At 50.0% G+C, this 16,993-nt stretch overlaps 1 protein-coding gene across 3 annotated transcripts in view; it reads right to left on the minus strand.

Annotated features, from left to right (window-relative positions):
* AMOTL1 (angiomotin like 1) overlaps positions 1-16,993 on the minus strand; it is a 104,683-nt gene that overhangs the window by 66,627 nt on the left and 21,063 nt on the right. For 2 of the 3 annotated variants that reach the window (XM_030042646.2, XM_030042647.2), the window contains 2 exons: positions 7,955-8,090; positions 5,308-5,358 (listed from right to left, as the gene is read on the minus strand). The exons of the other annotated variant lie outside the window; for it this stretch is intronic. In XM_030042646.2, the coding sequence (XP_029898506.1) occupies positions 5,308-5,358; positions 7,955-8,039 (136 nt within the window). In that variant the 5' untranslated portion in view covers positions 8,040-8,090. The remainder of the gene's footprint in view (positions 1-5,307; positions 5,359-7,954; positions 8,091-16,993) is intronic. 3 annotated transcript variants of the gene reach the window in all.

Genomic DNA, 16,993 nt, shown 5'->3' on the forward strand with positions numbered 1-16,993 from the left:
GGGGAGCCTCCTCCAGCAGCCTGACCGTACCCAGGGTGCAGGTATAAATAGCACAGCCAACTAATCCCTCCTTTGGTCGGCTGTCAGGAAATGTGAGGCACAGGTCCTGGGGGTTTCCACTGAGATATTGCATCTCCTACACAAGCATTTTCATCTTGATTTTGGCAGCATGGGGATCATACCCCCCCACTCCCACTTTATTTTTCCATTTCATCACATTCTCATTAGTCTACCCAGGGCTTTCTGGGCTGGGGGCTTTCACCTTGCATTTTTCAGTCTTCTTTCTTTTTTCTGATATTCAGCTACATCATTTTAAAGCAGCAAGAAGAAAAGTTGCCAGTGGGGCAGGAAGGAGGTGGAAAAGAGGGGAGGGATGAGGGAATGGAAGACAGGGAGAAGACATGCAAGCACGGGAGAGAGACAGCGAAGCAGTCTGCACATGTTCCCCTGTTGGGAGAGTTTCTCTCTCTCTGACCTCACTTTCTCCACGGCCAGAAATTCCACCTCGGGACTTGCCAAGGAGACAATGCAGCATTCCTCTGCTGGGCCACAAAGCAAGTGTGAAATGTTCTGTTTTAATCATTTACAGAACAAAAGGAACACAACAGTCACTGTCTGATTCATATCTGCTGAAATCCAGCAGCCAAAGCTGTGGGAGAGGAGAGACAGATGAAAAAAGGAAAGGAAGAGGAGGTGTGGGTTTGTATTGGTTTTTTCTTCTGGTTAGTCACTGTGGACCTCAGGAAAGACAAGAAGGACCACATTGGATTATACCAAATTTTAAGAGCCCCCAGTGTCCTCTCTCTGATGTGGCCTCTGGTGGATGACTGCAGAGAAGATACAAGGAACAGTACAAGCACAAATGCTGTTTCCTCTAGTACGTGGTCCCGTTTCCTTTCCTGAGCCAGAGGTTGTAGCTGCATCATCAGGTTTGAGAGCCCTTCCTAGACCTTTCTTCCATGATGTTTTCTCATCACTTTTTCAGCCCACTCATACTTTTGGCACCCTGGACATTCTGTGGCAGTGAGTTGCACGATGTAATTGTGCACTGCGTGAAGATATACTTCCTTTGGGTTGTTTTAAGCCTTTCCTTATTTCACAGAATCTCAGACTAGCTGAGGTCAGAAGGGGCCTCTGGAGGTCGTCCGCTCCGACCGCCCTGCTCGAGCAGGCCCACCTGGAGCCGGTTGCCCAGGACCGTGTCCAGATGGCTTTTGGGTATCTCCAAGGACGGAGAGTCCACAACCTCCCCGGGCAACCTGTGCCAGCGCTCGGCCACCCTCAACGGAAAAAAGCGTTTCGTGATGTTCGGAGGGAACCCGCTGTGTTTCAGTTTGTGCCCATCGCCTCTGGTCCTGGTGCTGGGCACCACTGGAAAGAGCCTGATTCCGACCTCTTTACAGCCTCCCTACACGTACTTAGAGACATCGATGAGATCCCCCAGAGCCTTCTCTTCTCCAGGCTGAACAGTCCCAGCTCTCTCAGCCTTTCCTCACAGGAGAGACGCTCCAGCCCCTTCATCATCCCTGTGGCCCTTTGCTGGGCTCTGTCCAGTATGTCCGTGTCTCTCTTGCACTTATTTACTTCTATGCCATTCATAATTCTTGTGCTTCTACTGTATCCTCCTTCATAAGTCTTGTACTTCTACTGTATCCTCCTTCAAGCATCTCTTTTTGACATCATCGAGTTGTAGTTTACTCAGTGTCTGCTTTCATAGAAGCTGCTCTGTCCCTCAGTCACCTTTGCCTCCCTTGCCTGGTACTTCTCCAGGGAACCTCAGAAACGTGCTCACTGCTCAAGGTACAGGTGAGCCATGCACCTACTTACACAGCAGCAGACCACAGAGAGGTTTCCAAAGGTTGCGCATGGCAAGCAGAGCACCAGTCTTCAAGACAAGGAGAGAAAGAAGAGTTAAGAAGTGATTTCCCAGTCATTGTTAATTCCATCCTTGGAAGCACTGGAACGACCAAAGGCTTCGCAAACATGTAGAAAAGGAGGATATGAGTAATAGCCAGTGCAGATTCAGCAAGGACAGAGCTGGCCAGACTCATCTAATCTTCTGCAATGAGGTAATAAACCTTGTAGATGAGGGGGGAGGTGCAGATGCCATATATGTTGGTGTATAAGTAAGGCTTGTGATACTGTGTCATATGGTATCACTATAAGCAAGACAGGGACACCTGGACTAGAAGAAAGTATGAAAAGATGGATGCACGACTGCTCAAAACCTTTCTTGGAGGTTAGTTACTCATGGCATGAGGTGACGCAAAAAACCTCTCGTAAATCTGGTACTGATCAGCATTTCCACGAATGACTCAAAATCCAAGCATGGCTTTTTATGTTTGCAGTTGACAGCAGGCTGGGACAAGCTGCCAGAAACCTGGATGCAGGACTGGAGGTCGAGGCAGACTTGATGAGTATGAAAAAAATGATGCGATCCAGTGATCCTCTATTGGGATCCTCCTTCAGTCCCCACACAGAGAACAAGAAACACTCACTCTGACCCATGGAAGGCCTTTTCCCTGCTTATGCCTGCCTTCGGCAGCACAATGCATAATTGGCTTAAATTACAGAAATTTAATTAGCCACCAGGAAAACCCTTCCAGTGCAGTGAAGCACTGGGGTGGATTGCCTGGGAAGGCTGCCGGGACAGGTTGGTTCTCCATGGGGGGTGATGGGTGAACAGGAGGCACTAGCCCTGCCTTCAGGCAGGAGGGAGGCGTAGCTGACCTCTCGAAGTCCCGCTCAGACCTGCCTTTCTGTGATTTTTATGGTGATGATGCTTTGTTACGGTATTGATGTTTTGTCTCAGGATGTTGCTATTATAATGCTGCTTTATTCTCTGCTCCTCTGCTAATAACTTCTCCTGTTCAGGTGGCTGGTTTGACCAGGGCTGAGTATTTTTGACCTGGTATTCTCAGACCCTGGTTACACAATCGTTTCAACACAGCATAAATCCAAGCTGCTACTGGGATGGTCTTGTCCTCTCCGCCTTCAACATGTGCTTGCTCTTACCCCCTCGCTCGCCTGGCACTGCAGACCACACAGCTGCGCATGACTCAGGTCAGGAGACTGATCCAGCTGAAAACTCACCAGCCAGGAGGGAGGCAAGAGGAGAGATCAGTTTTCCATTACTTGTTCTGCTATCTCACATCCTTTGTCTGTCTTGTCTACCTTGGATGGAGCAATCATGTCTTGTGCTGCGTTTGGAAAGCAGAGTGGAAATGTAAGGTGATACATGCACTGGTTTGAATAATCTTTTCCAGACTGAGGGATGTCTAATCCTGCTGTGCAGAGGAAAGCGGTGTCCGAGGAGCTCCTGCTGCCCCTCGGCTGGGAACGGGGCTGTGCAGAAGCCCTGGGAGATGCCAACCACCACCTCAGGAGGCAATGGATCACACTGGGTGGCACAGACTATTTCCCCATTAACACGAAGAGAATGCTAGGATGCTGGTTGTCGTGTGTTTCAGCCCTGATCCCTGCCCCTCCAGGGTCCTGCCCCTTGACCAGGTATCACCACGAGCCTCATTTTGCACATCTAAAACATCTGTCTAGCTGCTAATACATTTCTTTGCTGCTCAACTAAAACCAACCAAATCTTGTTTTGGGGGGAGAGGGAGCTTGTTCTTTGTCACTGAACACGTTTGCTAGGACTTGCAGAGTTTGCCAAGGTTAGGAGAAACGGGCATGTGTCACTGAGGGAAGGCACCATTCAAGGGATAAGATGTGGAAGATCAAGAAGAAAAGGAGCTGGTGGAAGCTGTGTCACAGAAAATGCGTTTTAAAGCTACTTGACTTCTTTTAACCGCAATCGGGTAATGAATGAGACAGCCAAGGGAAGGCTCTTGGCTTTATTCCCATTCCCTGTTAGACACTCCTCTGGGTGAATGCATGTCAAAGCAGTCTCTATCCTGACACCAAGTGGAGAGAACTCACAAGGACTCCTTTAAAATACGATCAAGTGTACGAGATTGCCAGTGAGAACAGCTGCCGGCCCCGCTACCCCTTCTAGTGCCATCATACAGTTTATAAGCATTTTTGTATTTATAGGAATTTTTTCAAGATCCTGGCTCTTAGCAGCAGAGGTTTATAGCAGAGATAGTTACACATGATAAAAGTCACCATACTGGGCTCCTGCAGTTTTACCCTCCTACCCCAAGTTTCCACCAGTGCTGCATGTGGTGAGCAGCCCAGTGGGTGCACATGGACCATCCTTACTGGGGACAAGGTGGGTTTCAAGAGCAGCGGGGAAGTCAGAGAATCACAGACTGGTTGAGGTTGGCAGGGACCACTGGAGGGCATCTGGTCCAAGCCCCCTGCCCAAGCAGGGCCACCCAGAGCTGGTCACCCAGAGCCATGTCCAGACAGCTTCTGAATATCTCAAAGGATGGAGAATGCATTGCCCTGAAAGTGAAGAGGAGGGTGCCTTTTCCTTGGGAGGAAGGGCCGGTGCTCAGTCGTGTAAGGTGACAGGCATTGCAGTGTGCCGGGGCGGTCCCACCATGCTGCCAAAGAGCAAGGCAGGGTACACAGACCTGAGCCCGATGTCTCTCCCAACACACCTAATTTGCACTTTCCAGCATGCTCCATCTCCAGTCTTCACCCATTTTCTCAGCAGGGGCTGGGAGCTTGATTTCCCCCTTCCCTGCACATCAGACCTCCAGGGCTGGGTGGCCAGAAGCCCTCCTGCAGAAGCTTCCCATCATGCAGCTCAAGTCCTCGCCCCCACCTTACCTTGAGCACCTCTAACGCATCCTGAGAAACACATCTTTTTTGACCTTGGCCCTGGGCTTAAGGAGAGATTGCTACCAGATAGGGTTCCCCCATGGATTCAGCCTCTGAAGCCTTCAGCTTCCCATGCCCATTTGAGGTTGTTTTCTCCCTGGGTGTCTTACTCTTCACTCTTGCTTTACACCCCTCTACTTCTGCCTCCCAGGGGGAAAAAACCCTCATCGTGTTGCAAGACACCAGAAAGTAACAGAAGCTCCAGTGCCAGCCGCGGGCTAAGCCTCAAACCCCCAGCTAAGAAGCAGCAGCATCCGAGAGCGCTCTGCACCAGAAAGGTGAGAGCTTCTCTCCCCAGGGAAAAAAATCTGCATCAATTTAACACAGAAAGGTACAAAACACATCTAGCATCGAGCTGTTCCATCCCTCTGGTGGTTGGCATTCAAAAGCAACACAGAAAGGAGGCACGGGTGATGATAAATTTATGCAGTGGAAAGCATTCAGTGGCTGCCCTGTGTTTTAAGTCACCCCCTAATTACATAGGAAAAAAGGAAGAGGAAAATGTATCACGCATGGACTTACCCAGCTGATCCAGAGCAAAGAGGGCTGGGGCACCTTCGGAGAGCTCATTGTCTGAGGGAAGAAGAACAAATGCTCGGGTAGGTCAGCTGGAGAGGTAGATGTGGCGAGCTGGGGTGACAATGCTGGTTTAATCACACTGCAGATAAGCCCCTGCTCAGCCTGCTTCCAGTTCACCCCTGACAGCCTTCATATGTCTTTTGTGGGGTCTTTTTAAACCAGCTGTTATTGAAAAACCTTGGAATCAGCTCAAGATGGAGACTTGGCAGGATGAACCCTTATCCCCTCTCCAGCATCGCTGAAGAGGAAGAGTTCTGCTGCCCCATCCCTGCCCACGCTCAGATCCCCGGCTGTGCTCTCCTTTTAAGCTGTGCCACAGCTCCCCGCTCCCTTTCCCTGGCTCGCCCGGCGCTCAGGACATGGCCGGCACCATCCTGCCCGCAGCAAAGCTCTCCTGCGTGCTACAGTCTCCTCCGACAATGGCAGCTGGAGTAGGTTTAACCAGCGGGAGCCGGAAAATGCTCCGGCTGGGATTTTTCAGCGGCTGAGCAAACCCTTGAGTCATCTGATAGTAATATTGCTGTTACTCAGTGCCTGTGGCAGGTTAGACCATGGGCTCTGGAAACCCCTGAGCCAGTGGCATCTCTCACCAAAAGCTTGTGGGAGATTATTTTGGATCCCAAGACCAATCCCATCGCAAGCCCACCCATTCTTGTCTGCTCCCCGCTGCAGAGCGCAGCGCACGCGGATCCCTCACTGCCAGAAAGACCTGCAGCCACGGAGGAGCATATGGCCAAATGTTAAATGCCATTTATGCCTTGGAGTTGGTATGGATTTCATTATTTTCAAACATTTCTTACAATGTCAAAATGCTGCTGAATTGCAAAAACTCAATGCAATTTAAAAAAAAAATTTGCAGAGGATGGGTTCTTTTTCTGTTGTTCTTTTGGGTTTTTGGTGGGTTTTTTTTCCTTTCAGGTTCATGGCATTTGTTCAATGCATGGGTTAGACTAACAAACCTTTTGGTCTGGAATCTGTGGGCTGTTCCTAGGGGGTTCAAGGAGGATGTTTAAGAAGGGCAGGTGCATGACACCATACAGCAATCCATACCTGTGACATTTCTAAGACATCTTGCACCCCCTATAAAATGCTGTTAGGCCCATCAGTTAGACTAAGCTGTGAGCCACTAGTTTAGGATAGCAATGGGCTGCACACAAAACCAAAAGCCAGTGTGTATCCACATTTCACTGTTTTCGATTTTTATAAACTACTGATGGCAGCGACTCTGCCTTCCTCTGCTTTACAGACCCAAGCACAGTGGGATCCTGAACTCAACAGGCATTTGACTGTTACAGCTATAAACAGTAACACGGACCATGCGCATGGCGAAGATTTTAAGAAAATAACAGAAGCAGAGATTGTCCTAATGGGAAAAAAGGATGGACTGCAGCAATCATCCCTGTGCTGGTCCCTTGGAGCCGCCCTGGGCTGGGTACCTGCAGAAGCAGCAGATGTGCTATAATAAGGATGCCACCCAGTGGTGCTTGGCTGGGGAGATTGAACTGAGGGCTGCTGGGTTCAAAAGCATAAACCTACTTATCTAATTCAGATCTCTTGGAAAAGGAGGTGATGCTGCATCTCAGCCTGTCCCTTTCCACTTCCCCAGGCATCTGGGCTATCAGCAGGAAGCCAAGGGAAACAGATGGAGATAAGCAAAGCATTTTATCAAAGCAAAATGTTTCCGTTCCCAAGGTGCTGTCATCTGGAAGGCTGTGGGTTTATTTTGGTTTTAGTCTGGAGCACAGCACGTCCCAGCCAAAGAAGGAGCTTTGCTCAAGGAGGGGGACCCTGTGCTGGCCTGTGGGACGGGGACCTCCAGTGACGAAGAGGAGCTGGGGCTGAGCAGGGAGCACATGTGGCTGCTTCTGCCAAATGTTCGAACGGGGTTTAAAAAGCAGATTACAGCAGCTGGCTGGAAATGAGGTAGAGACGTACCGATAGAGGAAATAGGTCTGCTGGCTGTTCCCCATTTTACCTGCCCCAAGTGCTTTCCTGAGACTGGCAATTTCTGGTGAGAGATGGACCCCAGCCTTGGGCTGGGACGTCTTGTACCTTGCTAAGGTGGGCTGAAACCTTGAATGGTCCTGCACAGGGCACGCCAGCTGGGGCAGCCCTCAGCCCTCCTGTCGCTGCTGGGACAGCATGTCTCCCTGGAGCCATCCTGAACTGCCCCATGCAAATAAGATTGAAGAGAGAAGGGAATATTTTACCAGCTCTCCTCCTCACTCCTCCCCAACCACTGCCACCTGCAGAGTCCTGCTTGTGGAGAATGAGGGTGGTCACCTCTAGCACAAGTGGCGTATCAACTTGCCAAAAGGTGGGTGTTGGAGGGGTTTTTTTTTGGCAAAAGGCCACTCCAGAGAAGGAAGACAAGCCACAGATTGAGTGCGTGTGTCAGTGTGCCAGATCCTGGCAAGACACAGCAGTTTAGGTCAGACCTTTCCCACCTTCATAGTGAGTACTGCCGTGCTGTGGACACAGCCCAGCAAAACTCCTTGGACCACTGGCAGCACAGTGAATGGCAGCAGCACATCGGGAAGGCTCCCAGCACGTTCACTGGGTGGATTAAAAACTAGCAATCATGTCCTACCTCCTTTCACACTGGCAAAGGGATGGATCCCACCATGAGACAACCAGTTGTTTTCATCCAGCTTCCAGTTTTCACCAGGGTCCATCTCTGATCGGCAGCATCAAAGATCTGCTTGCAATGCCTCCTGCCACTCTCTCTGGGGAATAACCAGAAGATACTCTGAGTGCCTGTTGTGGTCTGCGCCATGGCCAGCTGCTGAGAAGCTCAGGCCAGCAGAGGAAAATGTCTTGTCAATATTTCAGGAAAAAAGGAAAAGAAAAAAAAAAATCAAGAAAAAAACCTGTGTGGCTCACAGAGGACTATTGGACCAAGGAGTAGCTGACTCTGCCAAGCCTCAACTTATCACATCGACAAGTGTCCCTGCTGTGTCAAAAGGCCACCGATGCTTCGACCTCTTCCATTTTCTGTTGTCAGTCTGACCAATGCTTAGAAATTCCTGATCCCTCATGATATTTGCAGGGATGGGTTTTTATTTCTGAGCAAGGTGATGTGCCACAAGGGCATCTGTCAGGGATGTGTTTCTCAGCAATATGTGCCCACCTGACCGCTATGGGGTCCTGGCCGGTGAGGGGAGTGGACAGGGGTGCTGGCCCTTGCTCCCGCATCCCAGACCCTCCATGGACAGGAGTTACAGGCTGGGAGTTACCAGTTACACATTACAAGCCGATGCTACCACTGGCCGCTTGGCTGTCACAACTGCCCCAGCCCTGGAGCAATGGCTGTGAGGCACCAGGGAAGGATGGAGATTATTAAGCAATTAAAGCTGAAGCTCCTAACTCCAAAAAGTCCCTTTCTGGCATAGACACTGCATTATTTTCCTGACTATCAGGCATTCAGTGCTACCTACAGGTTTGCTGCAGCTGGGAATCCATGGAGATACGTGGAGACATTTTCCCTCCCTGACCCCTTGGACCTGTGCATCCCTGGTTGGGTAGGCACACAGAGGCATTTCACGCTTCCCTAAGTTTTCAGGATTACGGGGATCAGAGAGTGAATAGAGTCCTTCTATCATCAACAACCTCTAATTTATCAAGGAAGCACACAACAGTGTTGGAATGCAACAAAAAGTTACTGCAGAGCTTTTTTGTCTCTGTGGGAAGATGCTGAAGAGGAGGTGACAACAGGGACTTTCCGTAGCATTGTCTAAGGCAAACCTGGACCCCGAATGGCACCAATGGAGCTGGTTTCATGGTGAGGTGAGTCCCCTGAGACTCACCACACTGGCAGCTGTGCATCCCTACTCAGCCTCTGATTTTCATCATCATCATTTGTAGGAATTTGTTGTAATTTAATGCTGCCAGGACCCTAATTCAGGGATGGGCAGGTAGCAGTGGAGGGACACCATCACACCAGCACTGTTTCCTTAGGAATCCAGGCAAAGAAAGAGATGGATGGGCCCTGTTTCCACGGGGAAGCGAAGCACGGCTAAGCCATACCGCTGCACTTCCCAAGTACTGGTACCTCCCGGCCACCATCCCATCGGGGGGAGATGCTGGAGCTGGGGGGGCTGTGGGAAGGGGCAGCAGCCCCACATTGGGGTACGGCCCCAGTAGCTCCCGGCACTGCACAGCCCAAGCCCCTGCCCCAGCACACTGCCGGGTCTCACCAGGGTGAATCATGGCTGTGCCGGTGCTTCCCTGGCTGGCCAGACCTGCGAGAGGTCATTTCACATGGTCTCTTGCTCAACACCTTAATTAAGTAGAATTAAATACTTGTGCGTATGCATTTGCTGAGCAGCAAACAGGACAGGTCACTGCCGCGTGCAGGTGGAGCTTGACTGGAGTTTTTTTATGTAGCAAATTCACCTGAAGTGCAATTAAGAAGTACTGAGACTCTGGGTGAATTTGGGTTGAATATGTAATTAGTTTTAGCTGAAAGAGAAGAAAAAAAGTTCTGAGAAAAGCTGCAAGGCTCCATTTTGACATTTAAAAAATGAAACTTTGTTGTTGTTCTTTCAAATGATGTTTTTGGTTTGAAAGTGACCTAGTTTGCTTTTTCTTTTCCTTTTTCTTCTTTTTTTAAGTTATGAAAAGCACTAAATAATCTCAAACCAGAATGTCTCGTGCCATGCTTACGAAAAGAAATCAAAGAAGAAAAGAAACATTCTCCTTTAGGGGGTGACCCAAACCAAAAAAGTATTTTCAATTTTTCCGTTCAGCCACTGAAATGAAAAACCTATTATTTGTACAGCTCCACTACTGAAAGGCATCTCATCAATGTGTACTGCTGGCAATTTCTTCTTTCCACCTGCCAAGGGAGAGGTTTGTCTGCAAGTTCAATAAAAGTATAAGAGAGAAATAACGAAAGGGCAATGTATCAAAGAAGATAAAATGGCTTTTTCATATTCACTCTTTTCTCTGAAAGAAGAAAAAAACAAACCTCTGGACCTCAGCTCTTTGCCCGCCGTCCCCCTCTGCTCAGAATCATACAGACATGAAATCGTACAGACACGAGTCCTGAGCTCCCATCACACAGAAGATTAATTGCAAACGCAAAACTTCTGACTTTACTGATACATAAGGTCCAACCAATATTAGAGAAAGCAAAGGCCAAAATTTACTGGGGACAATAATACCAGCAACGAGAAACACCTAAAAGATCATAAACCTCAGTCACTGCTGTAGCTTTGGGGCATCCATCCCTTCCCTTCACAGCACAGCTTGGCACCAGCAGAGGCTGGTGGTGCCAGGTCCCCATGGCCAGCATCACGGGGTCAGGGATGGGTTTGTGGTCCCTGTCTCACCACAGAGCATCTGTCGTGCCCACCTACCGCTGCGGCCACCCAGAAGGGTGGGATGGGAGGGAAAGGGATGGGTACGAACACAGACCAGGGCCCACTAGCTGCATTAACCTTCATGCAATAGACTTCTCACTAAAATGCAAAGCTGAAGATAGAGGCATTGCTGCTCTGCCTGGTGTCTCACCAGGGCTGGGGGTTATGCTCCAGCTGCTTGAAGCGCTCAGCCTTGTTGCAGTCAATAGTCAACACCTATTACCTCCATCTTTTAAGAAGACGACAAATCAAATGTCAGATTTTCGAAAGTGCCTGCACTCAGATCCTGTCTTCAGTCTTCACTTAGGGCAGGGGGAGCTCATTTTACACACCTACAGATTCCACCAGTCCTCTAAGAAAAAACAAGATGAGAAAAGACCTGACTCACATTCCTGCTATGTGTCATATTGTGATACAATATAAAAAAATAATAGGGGCTGAATGAATTAAGACCCCTTTTACTTCACAGCTTTCAGTATACCTCAATAGCACCCACACAGATCACAAACCTCTGTCCATTTTCGGTCTAACCTGCAAATCTCTTCCAAACTGCAGAATAAAATAGCGTAATATTGGAATGACCATTTCAGCAATATTTTACAACCCCTCTAATCTGTCAGAAGTGGTTGTCGGAGGACAAGCCCCAGTTAAGTTCCTCTTCTGGAGCATTTCCAGTTTAAGACAATCTGCCACACAGCCTCTCTGGGCACTCAGCAGCTACACGGGGATTTTTTTTTAGTACCATAAACTTCAGAATTCACACGGCCAGAACGGCAGGAAAATAAAAGTTAATGACCTGAGACTAACCCAGACAGACAAGAGATTAAAGTGTCAAACCCTAAATGCTCCACCACACAGGGACTTGATCTGGAGGACAAGAAGAAGCTGGCAGCATTTTGCCAAGGACTGCCCTCAAAATTGGCTCCATCCATGCGGCTCACCAAAACCAGGTGCTGCTGAGCGGATACGCGGACGCCGTATGAAGGATCTCCCATTTCTCTGAGCTATCGTATCTCTTTGCGTACAGTTAACTTCAGAGCTCTAGCTGCATCCACCTACTTGATGGGGCAAAAATCAGTGGCATCTTCCAGAAGACACAGACTCAGCTACTTCTCTCCTCCACAAGGAATGAAGAAGGGCACGGTTTCATTAGCTGCTCAGTCCAATCTGATCTGGGCATTGCTAGGGCTGGTGACCACCAAGGGCTGGTGACCACCAAGGGCTGGTGATCCCCTAGGGCTGGTAGGTGAAAACCACACACCTCCTTGCCGGCCCGAGCTCCCAAAGCAGCACACAGGAGCCCTTTGCGCTTAATGATTTGTTTGTTTAGATGAACAACCTTTCCAACCCCTTGTAAGCACCCAAGAAGAGCTCACGTGTGAACCCTTCTGAGCAGGATCTGGCCCAGGCGAGTTGGGCAGCGTGGGGTGCACACAGCTGGGTCCTGGGCAGCAGAGCAGCCCCAAGCCACACCATCACAGGGCTTGGTGACCAGGCCAGGGCGGGTGACTACAGAGCCACCACCAGCATGTTGCAGCCCCGTGCAAAGGGGGAGCGAGCATCGGCAGGGACTGGGGCAAGAGGAAGGGCTACACAATGGCTGACGTGGCCACCAGCCATGGGAACTCTGGTAGATGGGGCAGCAGGGAGAACACCGAGGAGCGTGGGGTTGGGTATCAGTTTGGATACCCAAAGGTATCCAAAGGGAGGGTGGGACAGGGGAGAGAAATCTCTGTTTCTGCTCACATTGCAAACCCTGCAGTGGGGGCCAGCCGTTTCTAGTGTGTTTTCCAGCAAGAGAGGGCACCGACCCTAACCTGTGCCTCTGAGCAATTTGTAGGGTTTGGGATGGACCTTCGCCACACCAAAAGGATGAGGTGGGCAGCCAAGGCAGGACTGAGGCTGAGGCAAGAAGCAGGGACTGAAGAAGGGAGCTTGGTTCAGCTGGAGAAGAGGGCAAGAGCTCGGGCAGACTGTGGGAGAAGGTCTTGGGCAGCAGTCTTGCAGCAGCCACGCATGGGATTAAATGTTACGAGACAGATCCCTTTCCCTGGGATGTTTCCCAGCGCCCTGCAAAAATACTGGGATAGCGAAACAGCCTTCCTCTCATCAGGCATGGGCTGGAAATGTCCAGCCCCGCACTCACCAAAAGTGTATACATCCGTATGGTGCCTACACAGTAACCTGGATTCTTCCCGCTCCCAATGAGTCCAAAGAAGTTAAAGCGTCCCCTGATCTTCAGTTTTGCTTGGAGCAAAACTTTTATGTGTCAAAAAGGCCATGTATGCCAAATGTGGGAGCAGTGCCGAGGTGAAGTCGCATCACTTAGGCAAGCAGCAGCTGCTCTTGGGCAGGTATCGCTGCCCTGCGGAGGCATCACCTTTCTGCACCCGTCTCTCCACAGCTATTCATCTGCCCAAGGGCAACGCGAGCGGGAATGAGAAGGTCTGACCGAGCTTTATGGAGCTGAGCAGGGCAGGATCAGGCCTTGGAGGGGTCCATCACGATCCTGTGTAACTGGGAGCACAACGGCCACAGTGCAGGGCACAAGGTGATAAACTGCTTCCACCGTACCACAGAGCCTTTAATCACACACTGCTGTTCTTTACTGCCTTGGATGTGTTCTCCCTTAATTAGCCCGAAAGTGACTAATGAGCTATTTGTTAATGCCATCATTCAAAAAGCTCTATTTGTAGCTGGTCTAAAAGAGGTTTTTTTAAAAGAGGCGAGTTTCAGCCAACTGGCACAGAGCATGATCACAAGTTAATTACATGATCTCATGGCAGTTATCTCGAACTAATACATCATTAATCTGATCTTACGACAGCTAAAGGAGAAGCCTGGAGCCAAGAAGCGCTTGAAGGCTCCACAGTCCCCAGGACAGAAGCCCTTTTTATGAAAGCTGCAGGTTTACACACAGCAGGCACGTCAGGACAAGCTGCAAGTTGTATCGCTCCCCTCGCCCCGACAAACAAAAACATTCAGGAGCCAGGAAACACACGATCCCCTCCGAAGGGAGCCTTCCCAAAAGTGCAGCTGCCTTCCCCCTGCCTCGGTTCAGGGCTGCGAGGACAGCCAGAGTGGGAAGGGGCTCGGCGGCAGGCTCCCAGCATTGCTCAGGGACCCCAAGGCATTTCTGATAAGCCCTCTGTATGACAAAGCCCTTTTGGAGGACCTGTCCCAGTCTGATCTAAAGGGAGAGATTGGCAGGTGGGTAGTTTCAGATCACCCGCACTGATGGGGACAGGCACTAGAAGCTCCTCGATATCCTCTATATACCTTTGGATATAAAGGTAGGAGGCAAATCAATAAATACATCCCTACTTACATGTCATGATTTCATTTGAAAAGGTCATCCCTAGCTAGGGACACACGTCTACACAGATACCCAGGAACAAGAACAAAAGCTTGAAAAGCTTTGAAAATACTAGCTTCAATTTCAGCCAAGCTCTTACGTTCACTCCTGAGCAAGGGTACCCCCTGAAACAGTCCCAAAGGAGCTCACAAGCCTGTCCCAGCCATCCCACAGGATGCCAGGAGCCACCTCACAGCACTCCAGGACTGCTCTGATGATAAGGTAGAGGAGATGCTGGGTGTGCATGTTGACCTAGATTTGGGGTGGTTTTAAGATCTGTAAGGTCCTCCAAGTTACCATGTGGAATAAAATTGCCCTTACTTCTCATGGTTTTCTTCCAAAATCAGCAAATTGAATTGCAACTCAACGATTCAAATGTTAAAGCACTTGAAGCAAAGCTTGTGTCTCCCTTTGTGTCTTTTGCAGAGCTCTCTGTGCTAAACTAGCGATACCAAACACCACCACACCTCATTTCTGCCAGTTATCTTCACAGGTGATTAGCTACCAGGTTATTTTAGCAGTAACAATTACTTATCTATTTAAGAGAGGATGATTTCTCTGTGCTGTTCCTGTGATGTCTCAGAAAGCCCACGACTGCCTTTTTTTTGCATTCATAGTAGAAAATGTTCCCGTTCCAGCCTGTTTGGACAAGATCTTTCAAAAACCGATAAAATAGAAATGGTAAATCTTACCTGACAAAACACCCGTGATTTCTCTGGTGACAAAAAGTGTCCGTGCCTTAGTGCTGCAAGACCAAAGCTTTCTTGGGGAGACGTTTGTCCTCCTTTGGGTAAGGGCTCCACGAAAACTATGCAGCCATTGCCTGGACTTGCTTTGGTCTGGGTAGGTAAGTCACAGGAATTCAGCTGCTCTTGTGTGTTCAAAGAGCTTCAAAATGCTCTACACCACCTATCGGCATTATGGTTCCCGCAAGTATGTGAGGTATGCGTTTGTCTTCCTGAGCCATATAATTATCTTTGGGAAAGTAACCCACAGAAGCACAGCAGAGGAGAAAAAGAAACCGACTGGCCATGTAAATCCCTCGACGGTCGGCAGTAGCCCTGCAAGGAGATCACCTCGAACAGAGGCTTTGCTAATTCATATGTCCCAAATGTCAAAGCTAGCGGAGCTGCTGGGCTGTCCGCTTTGGTTCCTGCCTTCCTCAGCAGTTTGCAGCAGCATGTGCAGGGAGTGCCGAGGAGAAGGAGCAGCACGGTCTCGAAAGCAGCCACAGCGCTGGAAGAGCTGATCTGAAGCTGGGTGGGTTGCAACGGGTTACGGGGTGGCTTCTGGCCAGGAGGAAAGGTAGGGTGAAATGGTCCCTGATGACTGCTGTTAACAGAGGCTGAGTCATCAGTGATACAAGCTGAAAAAATGATGTGATGCGGCAGTGTCTGGGCTAGTTACATCTTGATAAGGATGGCGAGTGTCTTCCTGGGTTTTCCGTTGAGTCAGAAGCACCTGGGGAAAGGTGACACCAGGAAAGGGATTTCTGCCATGATCAAATGCCACCTCAGGCAGTCTCAGAAGTGGAATAGATACCACGAGAGAATGGGATACCATGTAGGTGAGCTTCCCAGAGAAGCCCCTTGTGCCAAACATAAGGGAGGAGAGAAGGCTGAGAACAAAGAGCAAACAGTGAAGGGGGCCTTGGTTACACCATCTTTTCACAAGGAAGAATATGGGCTTACTATGGAGTGAATGGCTCCAGCAGATGTTCACACCCTGCAATGTTTTTTCAGAGTTGCCAGTTTTCCCAGATGACTTATAACATGGACATCTCAGAAGTGAAGCTCCAATTTGTGCATGACAACAGCAAGCTCGCTTGAGCGTAGGCAGTCCATGCACCTGAGGCAGATGTGAACAGACCTTGGGTTTTGCTCCATCTCCCAAAAGACCAGCTCCATCCATCACCTCTCTTGACAGCTTACGGTACTCAGGAGGCGATTTCAAAATTATGAGCTCAGCTGTGAAGGACTTCCAGCCACCACGTTAGACAGAGAACCTCATGCCTGGGAGGCAAACAGCTCCCATTCCCAGGACCAGGAGGGCTTCAAGCACCCGTGTGCACTGAATGACACAGAGAAATGTGCCGTGCAGCCTTTGAGCCAACTCTGATCAGTGGCCTTTGCTCTTTCCAGCTGGGGCTCGGTTTTATCACCCCATCCCAGCTTTGGCCAGCATTGCCTAATGCCTCCGACAGTATCTGGCCGTGCTTGGCACCGGCGTGAGCAGGCTGGGACACTGCCAGGCGTGAGGTGGGCTGCAGGCTGCCTGTGCATTTAGGAAGCCAGCGGGTCCAGGAGCAGCAGACATCAGCCAGGGAGCAAAGACCCTCAAAGACCCTGCGTTCCCACACTTCCTCCAGAGGCATGTCTCAGCTCTGACCACAAAGGAAAAAGCATCCGAGCTCTTACCAAGAGGCATTTTGGGGACTGCCAGCACCGTGCCAACTGGTGCCAGCTGTGGCGGCAGCCGGTGTGTGGGGAGGTGAAAGATTCAGGCTGTGCCACCGCCTGTGCACGGGTGAGGAGCTGAGAGAAGCCCTGGCTATGCTGGGATGTCCAAAGACCATCCTCACACGCAGGCTCACTCACCACAGCTGCAAAGCAGCAGGAGCAGCCCTGGCAGTGTCAAAGCTCTCCCACCAAGCCCCTGGGGTGCTGACGTCCCAAGGATGGGGATGCCCCAAGGCTTTGGCTCTGCACTGGGAGACACTTGGAGAAACCACTCCGCTTGGACGGATGTCAACCGATGGACGTATGTGCAATGGAGGCTTTGGATTAAGCTTGTTTTTTCAAAGAAAATCCTACATAGCAGGCTTGTAATTACAGCGACATCAAGTCCTGATGGCTTTTCCAGGCCTGCTGACACAGGACACGCTCTTACCCTCCTCCCGGCATGTTCGTGC

Source organism: Aquila chrysaetos, chromosome 19 (genome assembly GCF_900496995.4).
Source record: "Aquila chrysaetos chrysaetos chromosome 19, bAquChr1.4, whole genome shotgun sequence".
Classification (NCBI taxonomy): Eukaryota; Metazoa; Chordata; class Aves; order Accipitriformes; family Accipitridae; genus Aquila; species Aquila chrysaetos.